General features: G+C 39.1%; 1 protein-coding gene across 1 annotated transcript; it reads left to right on the top strand.

The window, feature by feature from the left end:
- The first annotated feature begins 6135 nt into the window (after positions 1–6135).
- Positions 6136–8096, top strand: LOC110730369. The gene is made up of 4 exons (XM_021910157.1): positions 6136–6692; positions 6777–7100; positions 7192–7291; positions 7395–8096. The coding sequence occupies exons 1-4, from the start codon at positions 6136–6138 to the stop codon at positions 8094–8096; spliced, it is 1683 nt and encodes a 560-aa protein (XP_021765849.1).
- Positions 8097–18645: the final 10549 nt, after the last annotated feature.

Genomic DNA, 18645 nt, shown 5'->3' with positions numbered 1-18645 from the left:
AATTTTCATGAAATTCTAATTAAATATGTAAATCTACTGGTTGTGATTTGTTTGTGTTGAATTTTTCAATTTTTTTGGCTTAATTTCATAATTTGTTTCAATTTTTTTACGAATTTAGTGAGTGTTTTCGTGTTTTTATTTTTTATTTTTTGGGTGAACGGTGGTGGGGTTGAAGTGGTGGGAGCTGGTGGGAGTGGCGTTGGTTAAGGGGAGGGTGGGTGGTCTGCGTGGGTCAGTGTGTGGGGGGATGGGTGGTGATCCTGGTCTGTGGGGTGGGTGGTGTAGGGTGGGTGAGGTAGGTTGTCTTCGTGGGGGTGTCTGGGTGGGGTTAGGTTTTTGGGTGTGGGAAAATGGGTGGTGGGTGGTGTGGGCTGGGGGCGGGGTGGATCTGGGTGAGGAAAGTGGGTGGTGTGGGCTGGTGGTAGGGGGGGCTAATGGTGGTGGGCAGGGGGGTAAGTCAGGGGGTGGGCTGGTGGTGGGGGTGGTGGGTTTCGCTTTTTATTTTTATTTTTTTATATTAAATTTTCAGACGGAATTTCCGGTACCGGAAAAACCTCTTCCAACGAAAAAATTCCGTCGGAATAGTGTTTTCCGACGGAATTTCTGACGAAAATGGCCGTTTTTCTGACGAAGTGATCTCCGACAACGCGTTCCGACAGAATTCCGTCGGAAACAACCTTTTCTGACGGAATTATAGGGTGTACCGACGGAATTTTTCCGTCGTAAATAAGGTGTTTTCTAAAACTTAAGTTTTGATAATTAAAATTTATTAATTTGACGTTAGAACTAATAAGGATCATTTTGGACAAAATTGAACCTATACGTGCATGATAGGTCTAAATGATCTTAAGACACATTGGGCGATTTAGCTAAGGAATTTTTCTTAACTAATAAGAAGCATTCAAAATAAGGAATTATTCTTCATTTAAAATCCCGATTGTGACCAATTTGATTATGTCAGGTTAGTGTGATTTAGCTTGCGTTAGTACACCAATCATTGTTTGCTTCCTAATTGAATTGGATGGTGCTTCCAAGGCTATTTTTAATATTTTGAAAATCTAAGAAACGAAATATAGTTTTTCGTCCGTCAGAAAATGCGGTGTATTATGCCATGGAAACCATGACTTGTGAACTGATTAACCATTTCTCAAAAGTTCTAGAGAAATGACACTCAATTTTCTTTTTCGTAAATAATCAAACATTTATAACCTCATGCTCCTACTCGAAGGAGATGTGACGTGTGTATATTAATATTGTATTAATCCACGTTGTTAGTTTTTGGGTTTATATAAGTATTGTATATAGACTTAAGTGCTTCGTTACTGATAAGCTACGATATCTTGAAGCTTGTGTGCCACATTAAATTTAAGCTACAACACTTATTAGCTACAAAGTGTTCCAATAGTGAGTTACAACATCTTGTAGTTTGCAAAAAAATATACAAACAAAAAATTAGGGTTCGTTTGGTATCACTGTAGTTTTCTGTATTTTAGTTTTTTGTTTTTCAAAACTATATAATATATGTCCTATAATGAATAAAAAGTTAGTCAAATTTATTAAAAAGCATGATAATTTTTAAAACTGACAACTGAAAAGTAGAAATAACTTTTTTCTTGTTTCTTGCAAAAAAATAAAGAAAAAAAATCCACAAAACTGAAAATAAAAAACGATGTCAAACTTAGTGGAATTTGGTTTCTCTTTTTCAAGCAAGCATGTGTCTTGTTTGGGCTATAGTAGCTTGCAAGTTATTTTTTTATTTTTTTTTTCCTCTTTCTGTTTGTTTGTTTGTTCTCCAATGATAAGGAGGTGTCTAGGTATTTATATTACAAGCAAGTCCTTATAATTAACCATTGGAGATGCTCTAACTAAATAAGTCCATGTCTTTAATTATCATGTTTTGTAGTTTGTACTAATCATATGATGTCCTCTTCCCTCAATACTACATTACTATTCAAAGATTATTTGTTAAGCCCTAATATTGTATTTAACTTTGTATCTAGTTAATGGGCCAATGTATGAGGCCAACACTCTTCTCTTAGGTTGTATAAATACCTTGTGCATACTCTAATAAAAAACACAGAAAATCATTCTCTCTAATTTGACATGGTATCGGAGCCACTAATACTCTAAACCCTAAAAACACTAAAAAAAATTTCTCTGCTATTCGACAATGGGGGATGACAAGATTGATTCCTCATCTCCTTTCTACCTTGGGTCCGACGACGAACCCGAAAATTTGATTACTCACGTGATCTTGAAGGGCGATAATTATTTGGCATGGTCTAGGGCTATTACCTTATCATTGAAATCTCGAAGGAAATTGGGTTTGTTGATGGCACCATCAACAAACCGACCGAGAAGAAAAAGATGTTAGATTGGTAGACGGTTAATTCAATGTTGGTGTCTTGGATTTTACGGGCTGTTGAGCCTACACTTGCGGCCTCCATACCCTATTTTGATGAAGCTATGATGCGTATCCAAGGCATCAATATCATCATTTTATTATTTTTATTTATTTTTATTGAGTCGTCTATTAATCATGAGGTTGAGTGGCGTCAATCCTAAAGTTACGTGTGCACTACTAGAAATAGGCTTATTTCCGAGGGAATTGTTCCGACGGAATTTAATTCCCTCGGAAAATTCAAAAATTCCGGCGGAAATTGCATCTGTAGGAAAAATCCGTCGGAAATGTTCCATACCGATGGAATATTCCCTTGGAAACGTTCCGACGGATTGTATTTCCCTTGGAATATTCTGGTTCCGACGGAATATTCCCTCGGAAACCCTTCCGACGGAAATTTTTTCGTCGGAACCTGAATTTTCCGAGGGAAATATTTCCGTCGGAAGCTTAGAACAATTAAAAAAAAAACCCACGATTTTTACAGAACACAACGACAAAAAAAAACACAGAGAGAGAAAGGGAGTGTGAGACAGAAAGGGAGAAGGAGAAAGAGGAAGAGGAAGAGAGAGAAAGGGAGAAGGAGAAAGAGGAAGAGAGAGAGGGCCACGCACACCGCCGCCTACCGCCCCTCTGCTGCTGCACCGCCGCCGGTAAGTGGTTTAATTTTTTTTTTCTTTTTTTCCGGAAAACCCTAACCACCACCATGTCCTAGGGCTTACCGGAGTTGTTACTAACAACCACCAACCCCAAAGCCTCACTCGCCGGCCAACCACAGCGGCCACCAGCCGCCGTCGCCAGCAGGTAGTGTCCGGTTTTCCCAATTTTTTTTTTTTTTTTTTTTTTTATTTTTTTTTTTTTTTTGTTTTTTTTTTGTTGTTTATTTTTTAATAAAAGTTTACATCTATCAATATTCATTTTTTTTATACAAAATACAAGCATAAATTTAAAAGCTAAAATTATAAATATAGTTTATACTTTTATTTTTTGTTTATTTTTTATTTGTAATTTGAATATTTGTAGGATTTGTAGATTGAATTGGTTATTTGGCAATAACATCTTCAAATCTACAGGTTAGAGAGTATTTTAAAGCTAAATGTATGAATTTAGTTTATACTTGGCATGTTAGATCCTAATGGTGTGTAGATATATGTTAGTTTATTATTGTTTTTAGTTTTTGTATTTACAATTTGTTGTATTTATATTTTAATTAGTTGAAATATTTGAATTGAATGTGTTAATGTTATGATATGTTAGATTAGTTTAGTTTATTTAAGTTTAGTTCTTAATTATTGTATTATAACATGTTAGTTTAGTTTAGGGTAATTTAATATGTTAGTTTAGTCTATTTTAGTTTAGTTTAGTTTAGTTTATTTTAGTTTAGTTTAGTTTAGTTAAACTTAGTTTATTTTTGTTTAATAAAGTGTATGCTAGTGTATTTAGTTTAATATTTTTGTTTGATATAATGTTTAATATAATATTTAATAAGCGTTCTTATTTATTTACTTAGTTTAGTTTAATTATGATATATCTCTGTTTAGTAAAATGCATGTGTCCTTCACTTTATATATATATATATATATATATATATATATATATATGTAATAAATGAATCATTTGCATAACCATATGCCTAGATACCCGTTCAAGGCATACACATTAGGAGTATGTCTTGAATAGTCCCCGGTTGGGACTGTCCTTGTACGCTTATTCTCACTTAGGTGGTGAATGTAAGCCTTGTTTTTTATTCTAGGGAAAATCCTGCCTTTTCATGCATTTCTCTACCGTGTTCTCTGGGTACATATGTAGGTGTGTTTAATCGCCTACATAGTGTACTTGGAGAACTGTACGGAAATGCTGGCGGATTTTCCATAGAATTGAAAACCTGGGTTACATTCGCTAGTGAGAATAAACGTACATGGATGGGTTAGGTTGGAGTGATAAGGACCCTTTGGAAGCATTTCAAATCTCATTTGCATTTCCATAACGCTTTGGTGGATAATGACTGCGAAATACGGTTTATGATTAATGTGATTGTACATATGCGTGAGCTATGTAGAAGCTGTAATCATGAAACGAAGAGAACGTAGGTGGATGTATGAAAGGATGGTTGGGCAAATTATTAATCCCGAGTTCGTGAACGGGGTTGATGAATTCATTCAGTACGTCGCAGATCATCCTGAGAGTAGTAACCCGAATGAAGTTAGGTGTCCATGTGTTAAATGTAAGAACAAACGCCTTTGGGATGCGGATACGGTTAAAATTCATCTGTATCACAAGGGTTTCACACCTAACTACTATGAGTGGATGTGTCACGGGGAAGGGTATCCGGGAGTTCCCAAACGGCGGTCCAATGAATATCGTGACATGGTCTTTGATGCTTTTGGTCATAGTTTAGACCAGGGGCACTCCGAGGAGGCTAGTGTTTCATCAGAGGAGGAGCCTAATGCAACTGCTAAGCATTTTCTGGATTTGTTGAAGGCTTCTGAAAGGCCATTATACGAAGGGAGTTCTTTGTCTGTGTTTGAGATGGCCGCTAGAATCACTAGTCTAAAATGTGAGTATAATTTGCCTCACAGATGTGTCGATGGGTTTGCTTCTTTGCTAAGTGAGGCGATTCCGAACAACAGCCATATGGCCGACACTTTTTACGAGGTGAAGAAGATTGTGAAGGGGCTGGAACTGTCCCATCAAAAGATTCATGCATGCTCGAAAGGGTGTATGTTGTTTTGGAAGGATGATGCTCAGTTGTCAGCATGCAGGGTGTGTGGCAGCGACCGATACAAGCAGACTTCCAAAGGTAGCCTAGTGCCTTTGAATGTTTTGTTTTATTTCCCGATCACACCCAGGTTGCAAAGACTATTTGCAACGAAGAACATTTCGGAGGAAATGACATGGCATTTGAAAAATCCCCGAGTTTAAGACACAATGGCACACCCTAGTGACAGTGCAACTTGGAAACACCTCGATTGTCGGTTTCCAGAGTTCGCTCTCGAGCCTCGTAATGTGAGACTTGGCTTGTGTACAGATGGTTTTGCTCCTCATGGTAAGTTTGGGGGACAATATTCTTGTTCTCCTGTCATTTTTACCCCTTATAACTTGCCTCCCTCAATGTGCATGAAAAGACAATTCATGTTCCTTTCGTTACTCGTTCCCTGTCCTAAAAACCCTAAGGGCAACTTGGATGTTTACATGCAATCGTTGATAGAGGAGTTGAAACTGTTGTGGGAAGTTCGCGCGGCAACTTATGAAATTCGAAGAAACATAATTTAAATCTTCGAGCAGCCATCCTATGGACCGTTAGTGACTTCCTGGCTTATGGCATGTTGTCTGGTTGGGCCACAGCTGGTAAGAAAGCTTGTCCACATTGCATGGAGAAGAGCAAAGCATTTTGGCTCGAACATGGTGGTAAAGTTACTTGGTTTGATTGCCACCGACAATTCCTTCCGACATATCACCCTTTTCGGAACAGTAAAACTGCATTCTGTAAAAACAAAGTAGGGAAAGGTGCCCCTCCACACATCATGTCAGGAGAGGAGCTGTGGGAATGTGTGAAGGACCTCCCGAAGGCTACATATGGACCCGATTCAATTAAGAGGCTGAAAAATGAAAAGAAGGGGTGATTCAAGCAAAGCACCTTGTGGGAGCTCCCATATTGGAAGCATCTCCTCATTCGTCACAACTTAGATGTCATGCACATGGAGAAGAACTTCTTCGATCAGTTAATTCACACTGTAATGGATGTGAAAAAGCATACGTGTGACACGCCATCTGCTCGGAATGACATTGCCAAATATTGTAAACGTCCCCAGCTTCATCTTCAAGAGGATGATAGAGGAAAAGAGGTCATGCCAAAGGCTCCATTCGCTCTTGACAAGGCTCAGAGAAAAGTTTTGTGTGAGTGGGTTAAGCAGTTGCGGTTCCCTAATGGTTACGCCTCCAATTTGAGCAGATGCGTAGATTTGCAAGCGTGTAAGTTCCATGGAATGAAAAGCCATGACTGTCACGTGTTCATGGAGAGGATGTTGCCCACAGCTTTGAGGGAATTGCTCCCCGGCCATATTTGGAATGCAATTACAGAGATCAGTCAATTCTTCCGCAACTTGTGTTGCTATACAACATCAGTTAGTGACATGGAGCAATTGGAGAAAAACATACCTGAGATCCTCTGCAAGCTTGAGAAGATCTTCCCTCCTGCATTCTTTAACTCCATGGAGCATTTGCCAATACATTTGTCGTACGAGGGGAAGTTATGTGGTCCTGTACAATACAGATGGATTTATCCCTTCGAAAGGTAAATCAAATACCCTTATTTCACATCCTTTGTTTTACACCCTAATCACTTGTTAATACAGTTACATAACAACTGTAATTGCAGGTTCCTCAATCATTTGAAACGGAAAATTGGGAACAAGGCTCGAGTTGAAGGGTCCATATGCAATGCTTATCTCACTAAAGAGATAGCAAACTTCTGCTCCAATTACTTTCAGTCGACAGTTGACACTAAAACTCGAGATCTTGGTCGAAATGTGAATGCCGACGTTGAGATTACATTGGACGACGCTGAAATATTAGAGTTGTTCAAAGAGGACAGTGGTCGTGTGTCAAATGAGGGTAGAACTCGGTTGTTAGATGACAAAGAACTCGAGTGTGCACATTTGTTCGTGTTACGAAACACCGGTATTCTTGGCGAATACGAAAGGTATATTAGGCCTAGGTATTCAGTGTATTCGTATATACGATCATTTACAATGATGACTTTGTAGATTTACATTGTGTGTTTGGCCTCGTAGGAAGTTTGAGGACTACATTCTTAGTACTCGACCTTTCCTGCGTAGAGAAGAAGTCATGGAGAACTTCGAAGCTGAATTTTCTAATTGGTTTCATCACAAGGTGATATACGCGGTGTAACCGTGAAATAATTCTGTATTTTACATCTTGCATTTCAATTCATTGAATTCAGGAACCGTGATATTGATATTCAACCACTTTATAGGTGGTCGAAGAGAAGCCAAATTCGAATGTCCTGCGAGCGTTGTGCATGCGTCCCTTCAGGCGAGTTCGTACTTGGGGCCAGATTTTTGTAGGTGGATTTAATTTCCATACACATGCCCATGGCAAGCACAAATTCACCATGAATTATGGTGTGTGTGTATCAAGTGAGGATGGCGGAGAGTACTTTGGCAATTTAGACGACATAATTGAACTTGTCTACACGGGACCCAAGAGACAGTACAAGACAATTTTGTTTAAGTGCAATTGGATGGATTGTGGCAGGGGAATGAACATACACGAACAATACAGGCTAATCGAAGTAAATCATACTAAGAAATACCCCAAATATGATCCATTTGTCTTATCTTACCAAGTGGCTCAAATGTACTACGCATCATACCCTAGCCTGAAACAGGACCGTGTTCAATGGTGGTCTGTGTTTAAAACACAAGCACGGTCAGTGGTTGATGCTCCGGTGGACTTAGAGTTTCTGCAATCACCATCCCCAACAGTACATGCAACGATTTGCCCACCGAATGACATTCCGGACTACGCCAGGGATGATGATGATGAAGACGATGACGATGACTTTGTGATCTCAAGCGATGAATATGATGAATCTAGTATCGGCTCTAGTGATAGTGACGATGATGATGACATCGATGTAGTATTAGATGATAGTAGTGATGACTCTAGTAGTTAAAGTAGTGATGAGAGTACTGAGTAGGAGAATATGTTAATCTCCTTAAAAAGTATGCTTCTTATTGTAAAATCAAAATATTAATTAGGCTTATGTAAAACTTTTTAGTGTTTGTATAAAAGCCATATTACGTTGCACTGCACTTGTTATTTATAATATCTTGTCATTTTACTAACATCTGATTCAGGTAGTCATGGCGGGTGGAAAAAGTGGGCAATCGTCGAAGAAAGTAAAAGGGAAAGAGAAAATGACCGCCCGCGCCCTTTTCAACGACGACCAGAATGAGGAGATGTTCGATGCAGAGGCAGCCAATTTAGGTGAGGATTAGACGTCCCCATCCACTCCTCCAGAAGATGGGCCACGGGATGAGTCACAGGATGAGTCACAGCTCCCGTGTTTGGACCCTACTACGCTGTGGTACGTACATATCATGATATGGATGATGAGATACAAGGCTTATATTACTATTTTCGAACTTGTTTAACATTGTTGTTTCCCGTTTGTTATAGGTTTGATGATCCTAAGGTTCGGAGTGCGGTATCCGGTACGATTGCTGAATACTACCGAGGCCCTTGGAGGAACTTTGGAGAAGTTCCTTCAGCTACGAAGGAACACTGGTGGAACTTGTTCAGCGTATGATATTTTTGGGTCTTGGTTAATACATGTTATAGATATTGTATTGATTTAGTTTTGTGCATAACTTCTGTATTTTATCATTTGCAGGCAGAATTCAGATGGGCACCCCAGATGAACGAGCTAGTGAAGCTCACAGTTCGGAGGAGTTCCTGCAGCTACGAAGGAACACTGGTGGAACTTGTTTAGCGTATGATATTTTTGGGTCTTGGTTAATACATGTTTTAGATGTTGTATTAATTTAGTTTTATGTATAACTTCTGTATTATATCACTTGGCGGAAGTGCTGATCTTTACTATGGCAGCCAGATGGGTCGACTTTCCACATCTTCCATGCAGTACACGCCCTCCCTTGTTTCTCAGATGCAGGATCAGGTGGAAACCAGAGTGCAGGCTCTTCGGGAAGAAATTGAACTCGAGATGCAAGCCCGAGTTCATGCCTTAGTAAGAGCCCAAATGGAAGAAATGGAGAAGAGGTTGGAAGAGAGAATGATGAGTCGTTACGACAATGACCCTTGTTCCACCGTGCAACCTCCATTTCGAGATCCCAGGGACGATGACCCGGGTGGTGGTGGAGCAGGCCAGGGCACTCTCGCAGTTGCTTAGCTGTAATTAACGTAGTGTTTATTAGTACTAATTTTAGCTGAATTACTTGGCTGTACAGATTAGAATTAGTATATATATATATATATATATATATATATATATATATATATATATATATATATATATATATATGTATATATATATATATATATATTTTTTTTTTTTTTTTTTTTTTTTTTTGCACAAAAACCATTAATTTTATTCTGTCGTTAATATAAGAAGCAGGAAGTGCAGGTATCAAAGGATAGCAATGTGCCGTAGGAAAATAGTCAAACTCGAAAAAGTTCCGTCGTTATTTCCGTCGCAAAGTTCCTATGGATTTAAAATCCGTCGCAATGGGTATAAGTTTCCGACGGAATTTTCCGTCGGTAAGTTGCGACGGAAAATTTCGTAGGAACCCTGCCTGCTTCCTACGGAAATATCCGTCGGAACAAGCTTAGCTTCTGACGGAATATTCCATCGGACTTATAAACAGTTCCAACGGAATATTCCGTCGGAATCTGAGAAACGTTTCGACGGAAGCTTGCGGCGGACTTCCCATTCTGGTCAAACAAAGGCTCCGACAAATAAAAATCCGTCGGAAAATCCGTCGGCATGGTCATTTCCGACGGAAAATCCCTCGGTATTGGCCAAAATTCCTACGAAGTGAATTCCGACAACGGTTTCCGACGAAATTCCGTCGAAAACTGCCTTTTCCGACGAATTTTATCCGTCGTAAATGAGGTGTTTTCTAGTAGTGGTGATTAATCGAATTAGAGTTGGAGTAGAATTAGTAGATTGATAAGATATTATTTTCTAATATTATTAGAAGATAAATTTTGTTTTTTAGGATTAGTATTTAGTATTTATATCTTATATATTTTATTTTATCTTTTAGTAATCCTAACGGCATGGGATGTTTGCCTATAAATATTCTTTATTTGTATTAATGAAGGCAAAGAAGTCTTGAGTTATAATTGATCAATTATTTTAGCAAGAGAATTGCATATGATATTTTTACTGAGAAAGCTACCAATTTAGTTGTTATTATAGTCTTGGTTAGATTAAATAGCTTCATATCCCCAAATTTCCCGAAGAGCACATAAAAATACGCATCAAATTGGTGTGGCTGCTGCTACTGCTGTTAGGCGAGGGAAACGGTGCACTTCTTGAAGTTTCGTGCAAAATTTTGTTGAAATCGGGCCTAATAAAAATCAGTTTTGTAGGTCAGATTGTTTGGCTTTGTTCTCCTTCGTTTCTTAAGCTTTTGAGGTGATTCTGTTTTTAAATTTGTTAAATTTTGGTCTAGTTTTCACCTGCAAAATTTGAGAATTTTTCAAGGAGCGTAAATATTAAACTGGATTCGTTTTTAGCAACTGGTCAAAAATCAAACTAATCTAGCAGTGTTGAGAAAAAAATAATCTGCAATCACTTGGCTTGAATTTTTTGGCTTACTTGGTCGAGTATTTTAGACATATAGGGCTAGCATCATACAAAATTTCAGAAGTTTTTGAGGTGTTTTGATTGGATTTTTCTCCTCGAACTTTCGATCAATTTGTGGACTGGTTTTGTGTGTTTTCTTATTCACTTAAACATGGTGAATCAAGTTGAATTTGCGGCATTGTTGGATGAGCTCAAGAAAATTAATTCTCGATTGGATAAGTCATCTCTCCTCTACCTTCCATGGTCTTCCTCAATAACCACCTCACCTTCCCTCGCACTAACCCACCAACAATAGCGCACACCAACATGATATCACCACCACCATGAATCACAAACCACCATCACCACGAACCACTGCAAACCTCTCGCTAACCAGCCACCACTTACCACTTACCACGAATCTCACCACTCCTTTCAAACGAACCACCACCACACGCACTACAAATCACCCACAAAGTTAAAACCCCAAACCAACGAGGGTTGACAATGGGCTAGTGGTGGTTGTTTCAAGGAGGAGAGAGAAATTAAGTTGAGAGAGAGATGAAGATGTAAGGTTTTGAGAAATGGAGGAGTGGTGGTTTCGGTGGTGGGGGTGGGAGAGAGTGGTGGTTTCGGGGGTAAGAGTATGGTGGGAAGTAACAGTGGTTTTAGGGGTGGGGAAGGGCAAGGGGGCTGCGTGGAGGCGGGGAAAGGGAGTGGTGTGTCACTGGTAGTCGGTGGTGGGAGCGGCAATAGGCCGGGGAGGATGAGGGGGTGGCTGGGTGGAGGTTGTTGGGTGGGGTTGTTGTGTGGTGGTGGTGTTTAAAGGATGGTGGGTTAGCCATCCTACATTGATGTCAGTTAGAAGTCTTGGAATTAAGAAGGAAGGAGGAGGAGAGAATAGGGGGGGGGGGGGGAAGGAAAAAAAAATTAAAAAAAAAAAAACCAAATGTTGACTTATTCAGCCGGTTAGGTTTGCTGGGAGATAATAATAGGTAAACTTAGGATTATTCAAGGTTAATTGAAAGGTTGGATTATTGTGGGAGAATGAAACAAAGGTTGGATTATTGTTGATAAATTTTTCAAATAACAAATAAAAATTCACTGATTATCAAAATAGCCTTTACAGAACAAGAGGAAAATAGTCAAATGGAGTAAAAGACCAAAGAGACAGTGGTGTCACCGTGATCAAAATATGCAGAAACATTTCCACAAAACTTCCAAGATAAAAAGATATCAAAGGAAACCAAGAATACTACATTATCCCATGACACTTCATGAGAAAAAATCAAGCAGGGAAAGCCCCCATAAACAAGTGGTCTTCACATAAATTTCAGAGCACTTAGAATGTCCCGGATTATTGAGCTTTGAACAAATTAACAGCAATCTACTCAGGAAACATATTTCAGATCCACAATTTCTAATTCATTGCATCTGAATAAATCAAGCCTGAAAGCCATAATGTAAAGAATTTAAAACATCTCAAACTCACTTTCCAGTAACAGAATGTTATCCATTTTACATTTCTGCTTCAAACAAACTATTTCAAAACATGCCAATTTAATATTATGGATAAGAAATTTCATTAAAATTAGCCTCATCCTTCATGAAAAATGTTATAAATAATTTCACAAATTGTTAAGATTAAAGAAAAACGTTGATAAAATTTGCATGTAGGGAGGGCGAGGAAAGGCCGGTAAAGCAAGATGGCCGAGCAAACAGTATAATATTGATACACTTCTCTGCCTAAAAGTCGCTACTCACCTACTCCAACAATCACACATTTCCTGAGACCAAAGTTACTTTTCACCAAGTTTGATACCAGAAAGTGTTGGTCATAGAAAAAGGACTCAAAAGCAGTCAGACATGAAGTCTAGAAGCAAAGGCTGATACATATTTCCACAAGAGAAAGTCCATTCATAGACAGAAACTTGATGCTTAATTTCATCTTCATACTAAACCTACTAATATTCCCATTTCCCAAAGCAGACATGCAAAGAAGGCGTGCAAAAGCAAGCAAAATGCTTGATAAGGAAAAGGAGAATCATAGACGGGAACAGCCAGTAAAAGAAATTATCCTTGCAAGTTCATGGCTTTGATTGAGTAAATCAAAATAAAAAAAGTGATTTCTCTAAAAAAAATGTAACAGTGTTGTCAATTCATTGCTTACTGTAATTCTAATTTATTAAAGAAACCCAGAATTACATCATTGTAAATAACAGGTTACATTTTTTATAAAGTTATATTGACTAACGTTAAAGATTACAAATTTTAAAAAGTGTCATGCAGACAATAATATTACAAAAGCACAAATACATAATCGTGACTTAACTTCGCACACACGCAATCACACAGTTGAAGAGATCAAACTTGTTGATTTATTTGCCCACTTTTGAAGGCGATGGAGACCCGGAAACTTATCTTGATTGGGAACGAAGGTTAGACCGTCTATTTAGGTACATAAACCTAGTTAACACTAAGAGTTTTCACTATGCTATCCTCAAACTGACCAAGTATGCATCTCTTTGGTTCAAATCCTTTCAAAACCAATGGGAACGAGATGGGAAAGCACAACTTACAACTTGGACTGAATTAAAGCAAAATATGAAGAAGAAATTTGTACCACGATCTCATAAGCAAGACTTGTTTTTGAGGCTAAACTCTTTGCAACAAGGGAACATGACAATTGATAATTATATCAAAGAATTCGAGAAGTTATATATAGCATGTGATTGTAAGGATGAGGAGGAACAAAAAATTGCTAAATTTGTTCTAGGCCTCAATGCTAGTTTGCATTTTAAGGTTGAATTGCAGTCCCTAACTACCTTCGATGACATTTGCTCATTGGCTATGAAGCTGGAAAAAGCAGAACAAGGGGAAGAGTTCCGTTTTTGGGCAATTTTCGGCACCAAAAACAATGATATTGATGGGAAATTTTGGGACTATTTGGAGAAGCATTTTTGTGAAGCTAATGGCCCTCGTCTTCAACAATTACGGGCTGCTACCGCTCTTTGCAAACAATTGCCGACCATGAGCATCTAGGATTACTATAATACTCTTTTGGGATTATTTGATGATCTCACCCGCCTTAAACCCCCTCATGGTGGTGAATGTGGGAATTGCACTTGCAATGTGGCTGCTAAATATGAGTTTAATAAGGAAGAAGAAAAATTGCATCAATTTCTAATTGGTGTAGATGATGACAGATTTGCAATGGTGCGGACTAATTTGTTGTCTCAACAACCTCTTGCGACTCTTGATCGTGCTTTCTAGGCCTTCCTTCAAGAGGAACGCTCTCAGAGTATTGAAAGGAGGATGCCCATGTGTTTGCTCTTCCACCTGCTGACCGACAGCAATTTCAGTCCACACCTCGTGTGGATAAGTCGAAGTTGTTTTGCTCTCACTGCAATCGCACCGAACATGATAATTCAGGTTGATTTATCCTACATGGCTACCCTCTTTGGTGGCTGGAAAAATACAAGAAGAATGGTGTTGCCCCTGCCTCGAGTCAGCAAGGTTCCCAGCCAACTGTGCATAGCAACAGGTCCTCTGCTTCGCCTTCTGCTGCTCTATGGGTGATTCTACCTCTGCTCCTTCGCAAGATCCTCTTTTTGCTCTGTTTGAATTCAAGCCCGAACAAGTTCGTATTTTGTTGAATATGGTTACTAATCAACAACAAGAAAAATGAGTGGTGAGTATTGTTCTATGTCTTGGATTGTTGACACCGGCGCCTCTCACCACATTATAGGGAATGAGTCCTGTTTGATGGATGTGCAAGCCATATCTCCGTGTCCCGTCGGTCTCCCTGATGGTGCACAAGCTATGGCTACGAAGGAGGAGTGAGTGTATTTGACCGACAAAATTATTCTTGAACATGTTCGATTTGTTCCACAATTAAATTGCAATTTAATATTGGTGTCCAAATGATTGATGATGCATTTTGTTATATCCGATTTACTGATTCTTTGTGTGCTATACAGGACCAACACTTGGGGAGCCTGATTGGAGGCGGTGAATGGATAGATGGACTCTACTACTTCCGGAGGCTTCCAACAGTATGTGTGGTGACTACTCCTGAGATCTCTACATTTGAGTTATGGCATCGTCGTATGGGACATCCGTTGGATAGATTTGTCAAGTTTAGTGCTTGCTATTAATACTAGTTCTAGTAGCAAATCTTTGAATAAAGCATGTGAAGTTTGTCCGCAAGCTAAACAATCTCGGGATAGTTTTCCTAATAGTGATAGTAGAGCTAGTCGTATGTTTGAGGTGATACATTGTGATTTGTGGGGGTTGTATAAGACTCCTTCTAATGGTGGTGCACACTATTTTTTGACTATTGTTGATGATTTTTCAAGAGGTGTTTGGGTCTATTTGTTAAATGACAAAACTGAAGTTTATTCTTCTTTTTGTTCTTTCTTTGCTATGATAAAATGCCAATTTGACGTTACTGTAAAATGTGTGCGCAGTGATAATGGAACGGAATTTAAAACCATGATTCCGTATTTTAATGAACATGGAATTCTTTTTCAAATCTCTTGTGTTGGTATACCACAACAAAATGGTCGGGTAGACCGTAAACACCAACATATCTTAAATGTGAGTCGTGCATTGACGTTTCAAGCCAATTTGCCCATTAGTTTTTGCGGTGAGTGTGTCCTTGGGGCGGTTTATTTAATCAATCATACTCCCTCTCGTTTACTAGCCAATATAACCCCTTTTGAAATACTCTTTGGCAAGGAACCTAATTTTGATAAATTACAAGTGTTTGGTTGCCTTTGCTTTGCTCACAATCAAAAAGCTAAGGGTGATAAATTTGCTTTGCGGAGTCAGAAGTGTGTGTTCTTGGGTTACCCTCACGGTAAAAAGGATTGGAAGGTGTATGACTTGGAATCGGGTGACATTTTTGTTTCATGTGATGTCAAGTTTTATGAGCCTGAGTTTTCGTTTGCGGATAATGTTGGAGTTGTTGAAACTCAAGTGGGTATGGATGGTATGTCTAACGACAGTGTTGGTGTTGATATTGATTTTTTGGACGACCTAGAGTATGTACTAGAGGTCGGTGAAGGCTCCCTTGACCCCGCAATTACCCACGAAGCTCCCAGCCCTGCTGCCGCACCTACTAATCCCCCTGCTGCCCCATCTCTTACTGCTACTGCTGCATCCCCCGAGGCTGCTACCACTGCTTTTAGTGCTGCCCGCAACTGCATTGCGGAGCAGCCTGCCAATGCTATTGCCGATGCTTCGGACAACACTCCCCTAGCTGATCTGAGCCTCTTTTCTACACCTACTCTGGATATGGGTCATGGCCAACGCCACTGACAACCTCCGGGGTGGCACCGTGATTATGTTACACATACTATCTCTCTTCCAAGTCTATCTATCTCTCCCAGTTCACCATTTATTCCAAGCTCCAGGTACTCCTTATCCTTTAGCACACTTTGTGAATTTTGAAAATTTTTCTATGCGACACCGTATATTTATTGCAGTTGTAGATATGGCGGTTGAGCCTCGTAACTTCAAAGAGACCATGCAACATGAGGGTTGGAGAGAGGCTATGTAAAAAGAAATTTCTGCCTTGGAAGATACGAGACTTGGGTAATGGAAGAATTACCTCCGATCCGGGGAAGAAGGCTCTCGGGTGCAGATGGGTTTACAAGGTGAAACATAATACTGATGGTACTGTTGAACTATTGAAGGCTCAACTTGTTATATTCAGCAGCCATCAAGTTGAGGGTATTGACTATAATGAAACATTCACCCCCGTCGCCAAAATGGTCACTATTCGTGCTTTCTTAGCTGTTGCTGTAGCGAAAAATTGGGAATTACATCAAATGGATGTTCATAATGCCTTTCTTCATGGTGACCTTGATGAGGAAGTTTATATGAAGACTTCTCCCGGATTCCACGGCTCGCAATTCGGGTTGGTATGTCGTCTCCGGAAGTCTTTGTATGGCCTTCGACAAGCACCCCATTGTTGGTTTGCCAAATTGGCTGGCTCTCTCAAAACGTACGGTTTTTCACAATCGTATTCTGATTATTCCCTCTCTACTCTCAATCGAGGGTCTATTCATCTCAGTGTTCTTGTCTATGTTGATGATTTGATAATTTCGGGAAATACTTCTTCTGCGATTTCTGAATTTAAGTCATATTTGGGCACATGTTTTCATATGAAAGATTTGGGTGTTTTGAAGTATTTTTTGGGGATTGAGGTTGCTAAAACTCCGGAAGGTCTGTTTCTCTGTCAGATAAAGTATACTCTAGATATCATTGTCGAAGCAGGTATATTAGGTGCACAGCCGGCTGCTATTCTGATTGAGCAAAACCACACTTCGGCAAAATCACACTCCCTTCTTATTTATGATCTTGAGGTATATAGGCAGGTTATGGGTCGTCTCATTTATCTATCTTTCACTCGGCCGGATTTGGCCTACACTCTTCATATTCTGTCACAATTCATGCAACAAACTCGTTAGGATCATTGGGAGGCAGCTCTTTGTACAATTCGCTACTTGAAGGGTTGTCCGAGACAAGGAATTCTTTTGAGTTCGGATTGTGATTTACATTTGATCAGTTGGTGTGACTCAGATTGGGCTAGTTATCCTTTGACGCGGATATCGATTACTAGTTGGTTAGTGTTTCTTAGTGGCTCTCCGATTTCGTGGAAAACCAAGAAGCAACATACTGTTTCGAAATCCTCTACGGAGGCAGAATATCATTCTATGGCGACGGTTACATCAGAGTTGAAATGGTTTAAGGCGTTGCTTGATAGTTTGGGAGTTTCTCACCAGCGTGCAATGAGTCTATTTTGTGATATTCAATCGGCTTTGTGTATTGCTCAAAATCCGGTGTTTCATAAGCGCACTAAACATATTGAGATTGATTCTCACTATGTTCGGGAGGCAATTCAGGATGGTGTTATTAGTACTTCTCATGTGAATACTTCTGATCAACTAGCGGACATTTTTACTAAGGCTCTAGGCAAGCAACAATTCTTGTATCTTCTTGACAAGTAGGGCATTTGTGACTTGTATGTAGAGGTGGGCACCGTGTCGTGCCGGGCCACCGCGGGCCGTGCTTGGTGGTGGCTCGTGTCGGGCCGTGTAGTGCCTGCCACTTCGCCGGCCGTGCCGTGCCGGGCCACTATTTGGCACACCACGGCCCACGTGCCTGGCATGCCGGGCAGCGGGCCGCCACGACTTTTTTTTTCTAAGAAAAAAAAAATTGATATATATTTTTTTTGAACAACTTGTAAAATAAGTATATTTAAATAATTTTATTAATTTATGTTTATGTTTTTGTATTATTATATTGTTAATGTGCTTTTTATTATTATAGTTCTTTTACGCTTTATTATTTATGTTATTTTTCTTATTAATTTATCATAATTAATTTTTTTTATTATTATACATATTTATTATTATTTAGCAAAAAGTAACAATGCACATAATTAAAAAATTTACGAGTGCGATAACACAAAAATTGATGAATTACTTATTTAATTTTATTATACGCCGGTACAATAAATCGATAATACAATAATTTATAATGATAAAATCGTACAATAATTGATAAATAACTTAACTTTATAGCTTATTTTATTATACAGGGTGCAATAATACAAAAATTAGCTATAATTAATAGTATGTAATAATGTAATTATTCTTCTTGTTCTTCTTCGTCTTTGTCTTCTTCTTCTTGTTCATCGGCCAATTGAATTGATTGAGAACTAGTAGAACCCGACGTTCCTTCATCGTCGTTGTTTTGTGTATAAGTACGATCTTGGCAGCGAGTTTCGGCATCCAACCAATCCTTGAAACAAACACACATTTCAAGTGTTTCAGGTTTTAGTCTTGTTCTTCTATCGTCTAAAACCCTCCCTAATGCACTAAAAGCTCGTTCGGAGGCAACA

This window comes from Chenopodium quinoa, unplaced genomic scaffold, assembly GCF_001683475.1.
Source record: "Chenopodium quinoa cultivar QQ74 unplaced genomic scaffold, ASM168347v1, whole genome shotgun sequence".
Taxonomy (NCBI): Eukaryota; Viridiplantae; Streptophyta; class Magnoliopsida; order Caryophyllales; family Amaranthaceae; genus Chenopodium; species Chenopodium quinoa.
Note: the sequence above shows the minus strand (reverse complement) of the source record. Positions and strands in the feature narration are given on the sequence as shown.